This window comes from Apium graveolens, chromosome 4 (assembly GCF_009905375.1).
Source record: "Apium graveolens cultivar Ventura chromosome 4, ASM990537v1, whole genome shotgun sequence".
Lineage (NCBI taxonomy): Eukaryota > Viridiplantae > Streptophyta > Magnoliopsida > Apiales > Apiaceae > Apium > Apium graveolens.
This window is the reverse complement of record NC_133650.1, coordinates 64,967,438-64,981,106: the sequence shown is the minus strand read 5'-3', so window position 1 is coordinate 64,981,106 and position 13,669 is coordinate 64,967,438. Positions and strand designations below refer to the sequence as shown.

The 13,669-nt window shown below is 34.7% G+C and overlaps 2 protein-coding genes across 2 annotated transcripts; one reads left to right on the top strand and one right to left on the bottom strand.

The window, feature by feature from the left end:
• Positions 1-250: 250 nt before the first annotated feature.
• Positions 251-3,202, top strand: LOC141718024 (glyceraldehyde-3-phosphate dehydrogenase, cytosolic-like). The gene is made up of 11 exons (XM_074520354.1): positions 251-390; positions 478-578; positions 713-828; positions 921-1,020; positions 1,239-1,385; positions 1,462-1,522; positions 1,612-1,709; positions 1,996-2,138; positions 2,430-2,513; positions 2,732-2,821; positions 2,915-3,202. Exons 1-11 carry the CDS (start codon positions 366-368, stop codon positions 2,955-2,957), a joined length of 1,008 nt encoding a protein of 335 aa, XP_074376455.1. The 5' UTR covers positions 251-365; the 3' UTR covers positions 2,958-3,202.
• Positions 3,203-3,488: 286 nt separating this feature from the next.
• On the bottom strand, positions 3,489-7,352 carry LOC141718025 (prohibitin-3, mitochondrial). The gene is made up of 2 exons (XM_074520355.1): positions 6,418-7,352; positions 3,489-3,746 (listed from the first exon to the last, which is right to left on the bottom strand). The coding sequence occupies exon 1, from the start codon at positions 7,263-7,265 to the stop codon at positions 6,423-6,425; it is 843 nt and encodes a 280-aa protein (XP_074376456.1). The 5' UTR covers positions 7,266-7,352; the 3' UTR covers positions 3,489-3,746; positions 6,418-6,422.
• Between the last annotated feature and the right edge of the window lie 6,317 nt (positions 7,353-13,669).

The window sequence follows — 13,669 nt, the reverse complement described above, 5'->3', positions numbered from 1 at the left end:
AACCAATCCAAAAGATTGACTTAATGAAATAATAACAAATTATGAGTTGTGAACATATGAACAATACAAAAAATCTACAAACAACTAAAATAAAAAAATATAATTATTTGTAAAAAAAACCCCGGAGATGTCGTGAAGAAAGAGGAAGCGGTAGGAAGTGGATCAAGTATAGTTAATGTCCCATGAAAAACGGCTCCATTCCACAAACAAACTGCAAAGTGGTTGGTTATTCTTCATTCATCTCTCGAGAATACCTCCCCCTTCTCTTCCCCCATATCATATATAAGCTCACTCTCATCTCGCTCCTGTAATCTGGAAATATTACACTTTGCATGCACATTTTTCACTGGTAAACACACCTAATCATGGCCATCAAGATTGGAATTAATGGTACGTACATTAACATATCATGCTTATATTTCTAATTTTTCTTCTTATCGTTTGGTGATTAATAAAATTGTGTATTATTGTGTACAGGATTTGGAAGAATAGGTCGTTTGGTTGCAAGGGTGATTCTGCAGAGTGATGATGTCGAACTCGTCGCTGTTAATGACCCCTTTATCACCACTGATTACATGGTTATTCATTTTCCTAGCCTTTGCTTAAATGACAAAAAAAAAATTCAAAGATGCTGTATTTTGGTCATTTTTTTCGTATATGCTTTAGGACACCCGTGTGTTTACTGTGACTCTATATTTACATGTGATGGCAGACCTATATGTTCAAGTATGATACTGTTCATGGCATCTGGAAAAAAAATGAAATCACGGTTAAAGATGAAAAAACTCTTTTATTTGGTGACAAACCCGTCTCAGTCTTTGGCATGAGGTACTTATCTATCGATTAATGCTGCCTTAATCTTCATTGTGAAGTCTTATTTTCAGGCTTTACTTAGTTCATTTTGAAACGTTAAATTGAAGGAATCCGGAGGAGATCCCATGGGGCGAGGCTGGAGCAGACTATGTTGTTGAGTCCACTGGGGTTTTTACTGATAAGGATAAAGCTGCTGCTCATATGAAGGTTTTGCAGATTTTCCTCTTTGTCTTTATTTTTACATCTCAAGTGGCACCAATTCTTAATTATAGCAGGTATTTGGTATTTGATCTTCGAATATTATCTCAAGCATGCTCTATATAACAAAAGAAGAAGCTGTTCTGTAGTATCAAATTTTCATGGTCATGAGTGTGCTATGAGCAATCATGATTTCAATAAATGTAATGCTGTTTTATTATTACTAGGGTGGTGCAAAGAAGGTCATAATTTCAGCTCCAAGTGCCAATGCTCCAATGTTTGTTGTGGGTGTCAATGAGAAGGACTACAAGCCAGATATCGACATTGTTTCTAATGCTAGTTGTACTACAAACTGCCTAGCTCCTTTGGCAAAGGTTAAATATCTCCACCATTTACCTGTTTAAGAGTAAAAAAACTCGTGAATTTTCATCAGAGTGTAAATTTGTTCAGGTTATTCACGACAGATTTGGTATTGTTGAGGGTCTAATGACAACTGTGCATGCTATGACTGGTGAGAATATCTTGCTTATCTATCCTTTTGCTGTTTCTGGAAATATATATGTGCTCTGCAACCTGATTTTATTGCTAAATGTCATTTAGCAACACAAAAGACTGTGGATGGTCCTTCAATGAAGGACTGGAGAGGTGGAAGAGGTGCTTCCTTCAACATAATTCCCAGCAGCACTGGGGCTGCCAAGGTAAAACATAGAGTCTTGTGAATCTTTAGCACATGACCCTACATTTATATGTCTGTAGAGGTTAACCTAACAAGCAGTTAGCTTTGTGCATGTCTTTATCTCCTTGAATAGTTTTCAGCTCAATAATTATTAGACTATTACAAAGCAAGCAACTGATTGCGTTTGCTTGTGATATTAACAAGACCAGATTTTTTAAGAACACGATTAATCCAATTTTGTTAAGGGTAACAAAGAAAAGAGTTTTATGTATTTGTAATATATTGATCATGACTATGTTTTGTTGAAGGCCGTGGGTAAAGTTCTGCCCTCACTAAATGGAAAGTTGACTGGAATGGCATTCCGTGTTCCCACTTCTGATGTCTCAGTGGTTGATCTCACTGTCAGACTTGAAAAGGCTGCCAAATATGATGAAATCAAGGCTGCTATCAAGTAAGCATCATGCAGCCAATCTATTGTGAGAAATCATGTTTCTTCTATCCTAGCTAGTGATTCTAATCGTGTTTCTTCTATGCTACATAGTGATTCTAATTGTATTTCTTTTATTCGACATAGTGATTCTCAGCAGATACAGCCATACAGGGTTGAGTAGATAGGAAACAATAGGGGAAATAAATAGACACGATACAACTTAATTAAAGAGAACTGTAGAATTGTTGTTCGTCTATTAGATGTACTCGAGCACCTGGAGCTCATGCTGTCTTCATATCAATTGTTTTACAGGGAGGAAGCTAGCGGCAGTCTGAAAGGAATACTTGGCTACACCGAGGATGATGTAGTCTCAAGCGACCTTGTGGGTGACTGTAGGTGCGGATCCGTCTTAAGTTTAAAGCTAGTTATATGTATTCCCCTCTTCATTCCAATATGGGAAGTCTTCATTTTAATTTTTCCTTGTTCTCATCATTCTTGAATAAGGTTTATAGTACTAACTACTAAGATCATCGAATCAATAAAAATCCTTTCCGTCACAGAGAACTTCCTTAGGTACACTACATGTTTACAACAAATATTTTGTGCATTTTCAGATCAAGCATATTTGACGCAAAGGCTGGTATTGCTTTGAGTGATAACTTTGTGAAGGTTGTCTCTTGGTATGATAATGAATGGGGTTACAGGTAAGTTTTTAAATATACAAAGTTTTTTAGGATACTTTTTGTACAGTTCTACCAGAAATGCACTCTATTAATAAAACATACTGTGTATTGCAGTAACCGAGTGGTAGACTTGATCCGGCATATGGCGTCCTGCTAATTTAAGCACAGTGATCTGATTCCGTCAAATGGCCCAGAAGTATCATTTCTCTTGCAAGAGAGATTTTATCAAGGAATAATTAATCTATTGTTGCTTTTATGTTAAACTGTTTGTTTTTGTAGCGGGACTGATTAGGTCTCAGCATGTTTATTTATGTTCCAAAGACGTACATTTCTATGAACTCAATTAGGAGTACACTACTATGCTGTTTTCTACTATCCTAATGACATTTCTTGTTCTAAACATGACTTCAGAATGTTAACCCTGATGCTGCTTATAAATGTCAACAACTTAATGTCAATGTTAGAATTTGCACCTGAAACAAGGTAAGTGCTTCTGTCTTGACTATTCACAAAATAACTTTGCTTTCAAACATTGTGTTATCAAGACTGCCCCAACGTGAAACCTCAATATCCCTATCATTTGTAAATGTAATTCTGAAAAATGCACTCCCATATTTGCAGTACCGTTTTGAATGTTGTTTGTCAAGTTTAGTTTAATTGCTTCAACAAAATAAAAAGATGGAGGCAGTAACGCATAAACAAAGGAGTACAAAATAAATTTTTAAGAAACTTCTGTTTGCAAGCAACCAGAGGACATCATTTAACTGCAAAGCAGTAATATATATTTGCATTACAAAATCCATGAAACACTGTTCTTTCATTCCTAATAATTAGTGCTCATTAATGAGAAGCGGTGAGAAGTTGATAGCGAAAACAACTGGCAGATACATATATCACCGGCATCAAGATTTCTTTATTACTGTCGCACCACACATGCATCATATTCCTGACAACAATGAAAGTAGAGGTTAGTTGAGAATTGAACGAACAAAAAAAATGTGCAAAGATAATAACACTGAAATTTCATTGATACTAAGTTTCTCAATTACCCGATCTTCAATCTTTTTGCATCCTCTAATCCACTCTCCAATACTACACCATTCTAACATAGTATTTTTCTACCAAGTTTTATATGTCCATTTTACATATGTTTGTGCATTTATCTGTGAAGCACATGCGCGGTACGGGGACACGGGAATTCGGTAAATTTCAAAAAATGGGGATTCGGGTGGAGGGGTGCGGGTGCGTGAGTGCCCGGTACGGGGACACGGGAATTCGGTAAATTTCAAAAAATGGGGATTCGGGTTGGGGGGGTACGGATAATTTTAAATATTAAAAAAAATATTATATATATTTATTTAACAATTTTTTATAAACATAATTACAAAAATGACAGCAAAGTAAATATAAGGCTGAGTGTAGTAAAAATTGAAGTTGGTGCCTTAGTGGGCTGAACCAGTCAAAGAGTTGACATACCCAGGCCCAAATAACAGGCCCAACTAATATATTAACACATGCATACACACACAGTCACGCATATATACACACATATCAGCACATCAACGACTGATTGAACACGTTAACTAAAGAATAACAGATCTCTCTCTCCCTCCCTTCCTCCTGATCTCTCTCTCTCCCTCCCGACGTTTCTCTCTCCTAGTGGGCTGGTTTTCGTTGTTTTACAACAGCTAAAAATGACCATAAATAACCCTCCCGCACTCCCCTGAATTCCAGCCAGGTAACACGGTGATATGTCAGGTGGCTCACCCCGTACATACGTATGACGCCGCACCCCGCGCACCGCCGCATCAGTCCGCACCCGGTGCGCAGTGCAGCAACTAAGTGCCGCACCCCTGCTTTCGAGGCATTTATCCTTCCAACACAAAAATCTTCACTCCTATTTGAGGGTCTTTCTTCAAAACATGGCAAACCAATTTGCGTACTTATGCACATGTAATCCATTTTGATGTTTCCACAAGTTTGTATACTCAAAGTGCATGCAGGTTTGTAGTGTATTTATCCACACTCCACACACAGAAACACATTAAGAAAAGTATACTCAAACAAGAACTAAGAGCTATAGGCCATAACTGACTCATAATCAAAAATTATATTTCCTTAATCCTAAAAAACTATGTAAAATTGTGGATTACAAATTTACAATGGAAGCATATTGCTCAGCTACTAGGGGTGCACATGGGTCGGGTTGGCTGGGTTAGAGCCATTTTAGCAACTCGACCCAATTAAATCGGTTTGAAAATTTACAACCCGACCCATAAAAAATAAAAATACAACCCAACCCTACCCTTTACTCATCGGTTTGGTTCGGTTTGGGTTGGGTTGAACAGTTTGTTAAAAGTTATTCAAAATATATAGTTGATAAAAAATATATTTATGATATGAGACTACATGTGGAGACATACGAACTAATCTATACCCTCAAAAGTGTTACGAGGGTTAATATGTATATCTATTTATTTATTACATCACTCACTCGAAATCCCAACATTTAGATTTAAAAGTGAATCATCAGGATCCCTTATTTTAGGGCAAAAATCAACATTGGAATCCAAATTATTATGTTTTGTAATATTGACAGTCACGAGGTTTGAACTAAATACATCCCAATAATACAAAATCTGATACCCTATCAATTTGCCAACTATGCTAAAACATTAGGGGGTCAACATGTATATCATGCTCAAGTATTAATGATGTTTTACTCAAGGAAACAAAAATTACACACGTACAAAATATCCAGTGGAATATTTTCAACTTTAAATACATTCCATAAAATGGATGAAAACAACAAGGACAACGACGTTGAAAGGTAATCTCACAAGTTATGCAGCAGAGACCTACATCAATCATCAATCTATAACAATGAGATTGAGTATACTTCCTAGATTCACAAAGCTTGCAGTTATCAAAAGATTAAATTATCATTTGCCTTACCCAGGGGCGTAGCCAATATATAGCCGGCGGGGGCCGCGGCTGACCCCACTAAACTTATAATTTTTCTAAAATATATGTATAAAAATAATATTTCCGTAAAAAAATATAGTGGAAAACTTATTTTTGACCCCACTCGAAAATAATAATTGTTGTAGTGTATTTAATTTTGACCCTGGAATTTGGAATTCCTGGCTACGCCCCTGGCCTTACCAATCTACATAATTCGAATACTACAATAGTGTGGTTCCTTAAAATTAACATTGTACTATAATACTTTAAGACTATGCAGTTATTTTGCTAGCTATTAAAATTTATACACTCACATGAAAGGAACTCTCTAATGAAAAAACATTTAGTAAACATCAGCAAAGAACAATTTTTACATTAACATCCTTCCAATTCTGTCAAATCATTTGAACACTAAAACTGTCTCTTACAAAAACAAGTGAATGGGATACTTCAAGTTAATTAATACACTTTTAATCCACCTGCACAGTTAACGCCTCTAAATCTAGAACTCAGCTTCCTGATCAAACAAAATTCAACCTAAATGGAAGGGTCACAAAAACAGCCATGTAGCAGAGAAATATAAGTAAACTCATATTGAAACATAATTTATAATGTGACTTGTAAATCTTAAAACCCTAAATTAAAATTCATACCGCATTCAACGACCAGCAGCATTGAGACCAAGAAGCAAATTGCTGTTCCCATTGGGCAAGTAAGCCACATTAGGATTCCTAGACATAGTCGCAGCCACCTCCCTCAACGCCTCAATCTTCCTGAGCTCAATCAACCCCATTCCAGCTTCCTTAGTCGCATCAGAAATCAGCTTAGCACTCTCACTCTCACCTTCAGCCCTAATAATCGCCGCCCTCCTCTCCTGCTCCGCTTTGGCCACAACATACTTAGACCTCTCGGCCTCCTGCTGCGCCACCTGCTTCTGCTCAACCGCCTTGGAAAACTCATTACCATACGACAAATGCGTAATCGCCACATCATCAAGCACAATATTGAAATCCTTAGCCCTAGTAGTCAAACTATCGCGCACAAGTGCAGACACCTTAGGCCTCTCAGTCAACAACTGATCCGCATTGAATTGCGCAACAACAGACTTCAAAATCTCGTTTCCAATAGAAGGAAGCACTTTCTCATCGTATTCGAGACCTAGTTCCTTATAAATAGTAGGCAATTTAGCCTCGTCGGGTCTCGATAAGACCCGAAGAGTGAGATTTACCATCTGGAGATCTTTAGTGCCGGAAACAGAGGAAAAAGTGTGTGGTTTGGTGCGAATATCGAAGATATTAGGGGTTTGAAGGAAGGGAATGAGGAAATGAGTGCCTTCGCCGACGGGAACGTCGAGAACTCCGCGGAGACGGTCCATGAGGACGGCGCGTTGGCCGCCGTCAACAGTGTAGAGAGAGGCGTTGACGGCGGAGGCAGCGACTCCGAGACCGAAGGCGGCGCGGGCGATGTTGGATAGAAACGACATCGCTGCTTGGTTTGCCATTTGGGGATTTTTAGAGAGAGAAAAGTTGTTAGAGAGAAAAAATAAATGAGGGTTTTGGGTAGAGAGAAGAGGGGGGTTTTGATTAGGTGGAGGTTAGAGTGGTGTGTTGCTGGGTCGGGTTAGTGAAACCCTACGCTTGGATTATTTTGCAAGTCACATTAGGTAGTTGGGCTTGTTGAGGCCTTTTTTGGTTTTTTGTTTTGGTTCAGTCTTGGCCCAATAAGCTTAAATTAGAACGAGAGCTAGCTCATAATTATTTACCATACTTTTTCTCTTCTTTTTTAAAACATTACTTGAAAAAATGAGTATTTTTGGTAATTTAATGAAAATGAATACGAGTTTGATCTGTGTGAAACTTGTAATCAAATTTAAATTTTAAAATATTAATGATTATAATGGGATAAAAAAATTATAAATCTGATTATAAATTTATAAATAAATATTATATTGAAAGTTGCTCTAAATAAGATAAACTTTTAACAAATTTAGTTTGATTTTGATTACTTTAAGCCGGGTTAGTAAACATACATGTTTAACTCAGATTAATAATATATTTACTAATTTGTTTTAGCTAGTTGAATTTAATCTCGATTATAGTTTTGTTTTATCGTGGATGGGCTTTTTAAATTTTTTCGCCTCGATGAATAATATATATTATTTTATTTTAAATTGACGGTATTATACCGATTGACGAATTAACAGTTTAATAACATAATATTTTTATCCGAATAAATAGTATTTGCTATTTTGTTTTAGTCTTAAATGCATCATACCGACCAAATCCAATAAATTATATTTATTTTGATTGTAAATTTAAATTTACTTCAACCTCGATCAATAGAATACTATAAAAAAATTTAGACAATATAAATAGTGTATATTATTTTGTCGCATTTCAAGGGCATTACATCGTCGAATGAATTATTTCTATTTAGGTTTCGAAAAAAAATAACACGAAAAGCAAAGATACAAAATTAATCTCGTGTATTATATATATACATGAATAAAATATCTCAAGTTTTATTTCAAGGGCATTACACCGGCGTGCAATACACGAATATTTTATTTTTTATTTTACAGATGTTTATTAATTTTAAATAATTAAAATAAAAATCAAATTAAAGTTCAAACAAATAAAAATATTATTGAGTTTCGTTTGATCTTATTTCGATTATATCTTAAATTTTACAAATCAGATTTTGATGATTTTACAACTCATGTCAAACTCACGAATTAATGTTTAATTCAGTGATGTTTTTGTCCATCACATGTTATCCAGAAATTGAATGAAAAAAATTACAAATTTTTCGTTATTATTATATTCAGTTTAGGGTTCTTACTTCTCTTTTATTTAAATCATTGAAAATGTAGGATATTCTATTCAATTTAGAATACCTATTTATCGTTGGTTATAGATTTTTTTTTATTTTAGATCCAACGACTATGATTAATTTTTTTAAAGATCTAAGGGTCCTTCTTATTAAATTGGTAGTACAAGGACCATGACTAATAAAAATTTGGATAAGATCCTCTTTATGCATATTATATAAGAGGGATATAATTCATATTATCACTATATAAAAGAATCATCTTTATTAGATTTCAAGAATTAAAGTAAAAGGAAAAAAATGAAAAACAAATGCTCTTAAAAGTACATGAAGATTTTACGGGTATAACCGGATTGCATCCTAAAAAAATTGAAATATTTTATTTCTCCTGTAAAAAAATGTGTAATATTTATTTCAAAAACTTGAAGAAGAAATTTACACGCGTGTGATAATTCAGTATTTTGACGTAAATTCTGGAACATGAAAGTGTCGTCTAAAATCAAACATATTTTATGGAGGGCAACATCACGGTGGCTCTCAATCAATGATTAACTACGAATTAGAAAGGTAGTTAACGAGTTATGTCCAATTTGTAATATTGAGGTAAAAATAGTAGGACATGTTATTTTTTTTATATATAATAACTTAGTAGTACATGTTATTGCTCCATGTTCTATTACAAAAATTTGCTGACAAATGATAGAAGGTATGGTCATAAAAAAATATCTTCAAAACGTTATCAAAATGGTTGGTATGGGTTTCTCAACAATGGAAAGAGCTGATCTCATTTTAATAGCTCTCACATGTTGGTCATTATGAAAGTCCACAAATGGGTTAGTCTAAATTTGGGGTTAGTGTTAGTGTTAGTGTTAGTGTTAGTGTTAGTGTTTGTACCCTAAAATTAAGTTTGGCGAGATTTATTAGATAAATATGAACAAATGTTGTTCCACCAAGTAATTTAAGAGTTGTGTAGTTGATATAATTGACAAAGGTTGTTTACCTAAATAATCATGTTTTAGGAGAAAAGCCAAAAATGACCTAACGCATGGTGAAATATGGATCTTGACTCACTAGAAAGGATATAGAAGATATTATTTTTAAATTAATATTTAGGGCTATTGATTTGATAAAAATAGTGGGAGATATAGATTGTGAATATGTATGAATAATCACTTGAACATAATTTAATTATCATCTGTAGACTAGTTCATTTTATGCACATTAAATATTATGAATATCAATTAATAAATAACATAAATAACTTCTATATGCAATAGTCCTTGAGAAGGACAAGCTGACACGAAATAATATTCTTGACTGAAATGGGAACTTGGGGATCGTCCTTAGGTTCAAGAATGTCACTCAAACTCCTCCCTTATTTCTTCTAGCTGAAAATGAAACATGTGCTGAATAAAATGCATAACAGAAGCAAATTGATTATGCAACTGATGTTTCATGTCTCATGCTTGCAATTATAAGTGCTGAGTTTTGGAAGCAACAAGAGCATAATGATATTTTTGATGTGTGTTAGGTCCAAAAGGTACATACAGAGGGGGGGTGAATGTATGTTCTTCGTTTTTTGTTAATTAATTGCAGCGAAAAATAAAACTCGAAAATTAAATAAACAAACATAAGGAGATTCACGGAATAATTCTTGTTATTAAGAAATTAAACATTAATGGATTGCTTACAACTCCAAATACAAATATTTGGAGCAACAAATATAGAGAGAACCAAAAGCAATAACTATCATTCTAGGGTTCTATCTATCAGTCTAAGAATTTAAAACTCTCATCAAAAGGTATTAAATACAATCAAGGGAGCTTTAAATAATGAGTGCTAAAAGTTTGTAAGGCTTTAAATGGTGTGGAACAAATTGGACCTGACCTCCCCTTGTAAAATGAAGCTTTTAAAGAGTGCTAAGATAAAACTTCAAGAGCTTCGCACTTTGTAAAAATGGAGGAGATATAGATCCAATTGCTGCTGATTTGATTATATAGATTGGTAAGGTGGAGAGAGAAGAGAGACACGTGGCTGATTTTAGTCTATATATTTTGAATTCACAGCCTTGCAAATTGTATCATGCGACTTAGAAAACCATAACCTGCAACGCATAAAATACAACTGCATTTGGCGACTTGTAAAAACAGATCACCAACCTGGCTTAAATAAAATAGGAGGCAGCCTTTTTTACTTTAATAACTTGCGACTGGATTTTCAAATGCTCAACCTGCGACCTGTTTGATTCACAAGTTGCGACTACCATTTTATTTTATCAACTTGCGATGTCGCTCAACAGGGTACGCATGCTCTGTTCTCTTCTGCTTTATGTGTTGTACAAATAAATAAACAATTCAGTGATGTCTTTCTTTGTTGAACAAACACAAGCAGGAGGGTCATATGCTACATCTTGCATGTATCTCCTTCTGTTTTTCCTTGTCCGCTCAAACGAAGCGCACGCCAGGAGGTTGAAGTGTGTTGCACGCGCGGAACCAGATAGAGAGGATAGTTGCTCGTGTCCGCCACGCGCGCGGAGGAAACAGGAAGAAAAACACTGACATATTTTCTGTTGTACTGATTTATTCATTTCGTTTTTCTCTTCTCTGTTGAATATAGATGGGTCCCGCTCTTTGCTTGAGATCAACAGAATAATACAGATTTCCTTCACTTCGCTTGCACAAAAGTCAGTCTGTGTTTAATTTATTTTGTTTTGGCACCCAATTCACATGTACACCTGATTTTGTCAATTTATTTTAGACAACACCTGCCCGAGCTAGCTGGCAATTAAAAAGAAGAAAATAAACATTTGACATTTAAAATAAATAAATATATAAATAAATAAACTTTAAATTTATTTATTTATTTAAATAAAATTCAAACATTAATTTTATTTTCTAAAATTAAATATTGATATTAAATTAAATAAATAAATGTTTTGAGATTCATTTATTCATTTAATAAAAATTAATTTTTAATTTATTTATTTTAAAATCAAATGTGATATTAAATTAAATAAATAAATGGTTAATTTTTCATGTATTCATTCAATAAAATTCAGTCATTGATTAAAAAATAAATCTAGTAAATCCTTGAGATATACTTATCTGTATCTGCAGGCTTTCTAATCTCCGTGATTTTGTACCTCAAAATATTTCCAGTCTCCGCAAGAACAAAAACAACTTAACAGTATTTCTAAAAATAATACTCTATTTCCTTTCACGGATCACTGGCGTCTCGTGCACGGGTCTGGTTCACAGACGACTAGTTCCGCTCTCAGGCCTCGTATTATACTCGTACAAACCAATGTTAAGTCTTCTACCAAATATAACCAACTACAATTGTGGCGCCCCAAAACCCGGGGTCAGGAGTCTCGGAAGCCACGCTATCTAAACTCACACAACTCACACTACAATATGTAAATACTCACGCTTCACGACCCCACACTTAACACACACACACTACAGGTTATTGTCTTGGAAACGAACCATCATTACTAGAGAAATTTTATTACAACCCAAATGTAATTAGTCTTACCGGGGGTGACCTTTAAGTAAGGTTAATCCGCCGGCCGAATATACATTTCTTATTTCTTATTTTACATAACCCATACTTATAAATAAGTCGAACTATAAACAACTGAAAACTAATCCAGCTTATTCCGACTACCTGAGGTACTGCACCAAATAATTTACGGAACATCTAGCCATTTTCTACCCGTTTCCTGGCTGTGGTTCTCATGGCAGGCATCTTGATTCACTGTTGTGTTGTGTCAATTTAAGAAAACAAGTGTGAGCTAAGATGCTCAGCATAATAATGTACAGTATGAAAATGACTGTATAATAACATCATATATTATATATATGTTTTATTTAAAAGTAGATTTCTTGGTGTCCCACACCTTCTTATGAAAAAAATTCTTTTAAGGGGGTTTTATAACCTGCGAATACCTTAATAGTAATCCCAGCACCTAGGCTTGGGTTACGGTATTGTATATCAATTCCAATTGGAAGATTTTGGACATCTCACAGGAGCCACCGCATACGATGATCAGTCGTCCTACGGAAAGTAACCTTCTTTACTAGTAAAAGGACGAATACCGTCATCTCTCGGGTATCACCCTGGCCGTATTCGGGCTACGTGTCCCATTTTCGGGTATACACATACTTCACAAGTTCCTGAGTACACAAAGTACCTTCGCCTGCGGTACCTTTGGTAGCCCATCCAGCACACGTAGTACCAGAGTCTACCCCTCCATTGTCCTTCAACAAAAATTCTATCAATCTTGGGAACTTGAACCACATCGAAGTTCTCCAAGCATTTTGCTTGTTGATAGAGATAGTTTATCTTTTTAAATATAAGTGTATATATATGTATATACGTACTTCCGAGAATTTCGGAGGAAGTACTAGGGATGTGAGTTGACCGTTGTCAATAGATAATTAATAAGGGGAAAAGTTTCTTCTCGAAACTATATTCAATATAATAATAAGTCGGGATAATATTCACCGATGATCTGAAATTATTCGAATGATACTTCTAAATCAGAAGGTATATCAAGATCTATGATCTTTCAATCAATAACCATCCTTTAACAAATAATCATTACTTAAATAGTAGTCTATAAATAATTAAATGATAATCGATATTAATCATACCTCGAATGAGTTATTCTTTAAAAGATTTATTTAAATAGTATTCCTCAACTAGTTTGTGTTTACATAATTAATAACCTATAATGATTAATCGGGTTTGAAATCAATAACATTGAAGTATACTACTCCTATAATAAAGGAATACGTATATAATATTTAATATCTGAATCAATAAAATATAGTTGAGGGAATATGCTCATTGGGAAATCGTTTTAAAAGTTCGAGGTGTTTTAATGTTTCGTAAGTGGACGATGAGTCCCTTTAAAATGTACCACTATGGACGTATAACCGTCCTATAATATCTCCGGAACGATTCCCGGGTTTTATCTTAATCCCCGACCGACCCTCGGTCTTATATAATACGTCACGCTTAAAGCGAAATAATCATTTCACGATATATACTTATCGTACAACATCGCTATAT

Excerpts from the sequence above, each read along its gene's own strand:
- LOC141718024 (XM_074520354.1), top strand. The coding sequence starts at position 366 with ATGGCCATCAAGATTGGAATTAATG. Across the intron at positions 579-712 it reads TTATCACCACTGATTACATG|ACCTATATGTTCAAGTATGA; the intron begins GTTATTCATTTT and ends ATGTGATGGCAG. Across the intron at positions 829-920 it reads GTCTCAGTCTTTGGCATGAG|GAATCCGGAGGAGATCCCAT; the intron begins GTACTTATCTAT and ends GTTAAATTGAAG.
- LOC141718025 (XM_074520355.1), bottom strand. The coding sequence starts at position 7,265 with ATGGCAAACCAAGCAGCGATGTCGTTTCTATCCAACATCGCCCGCGCC.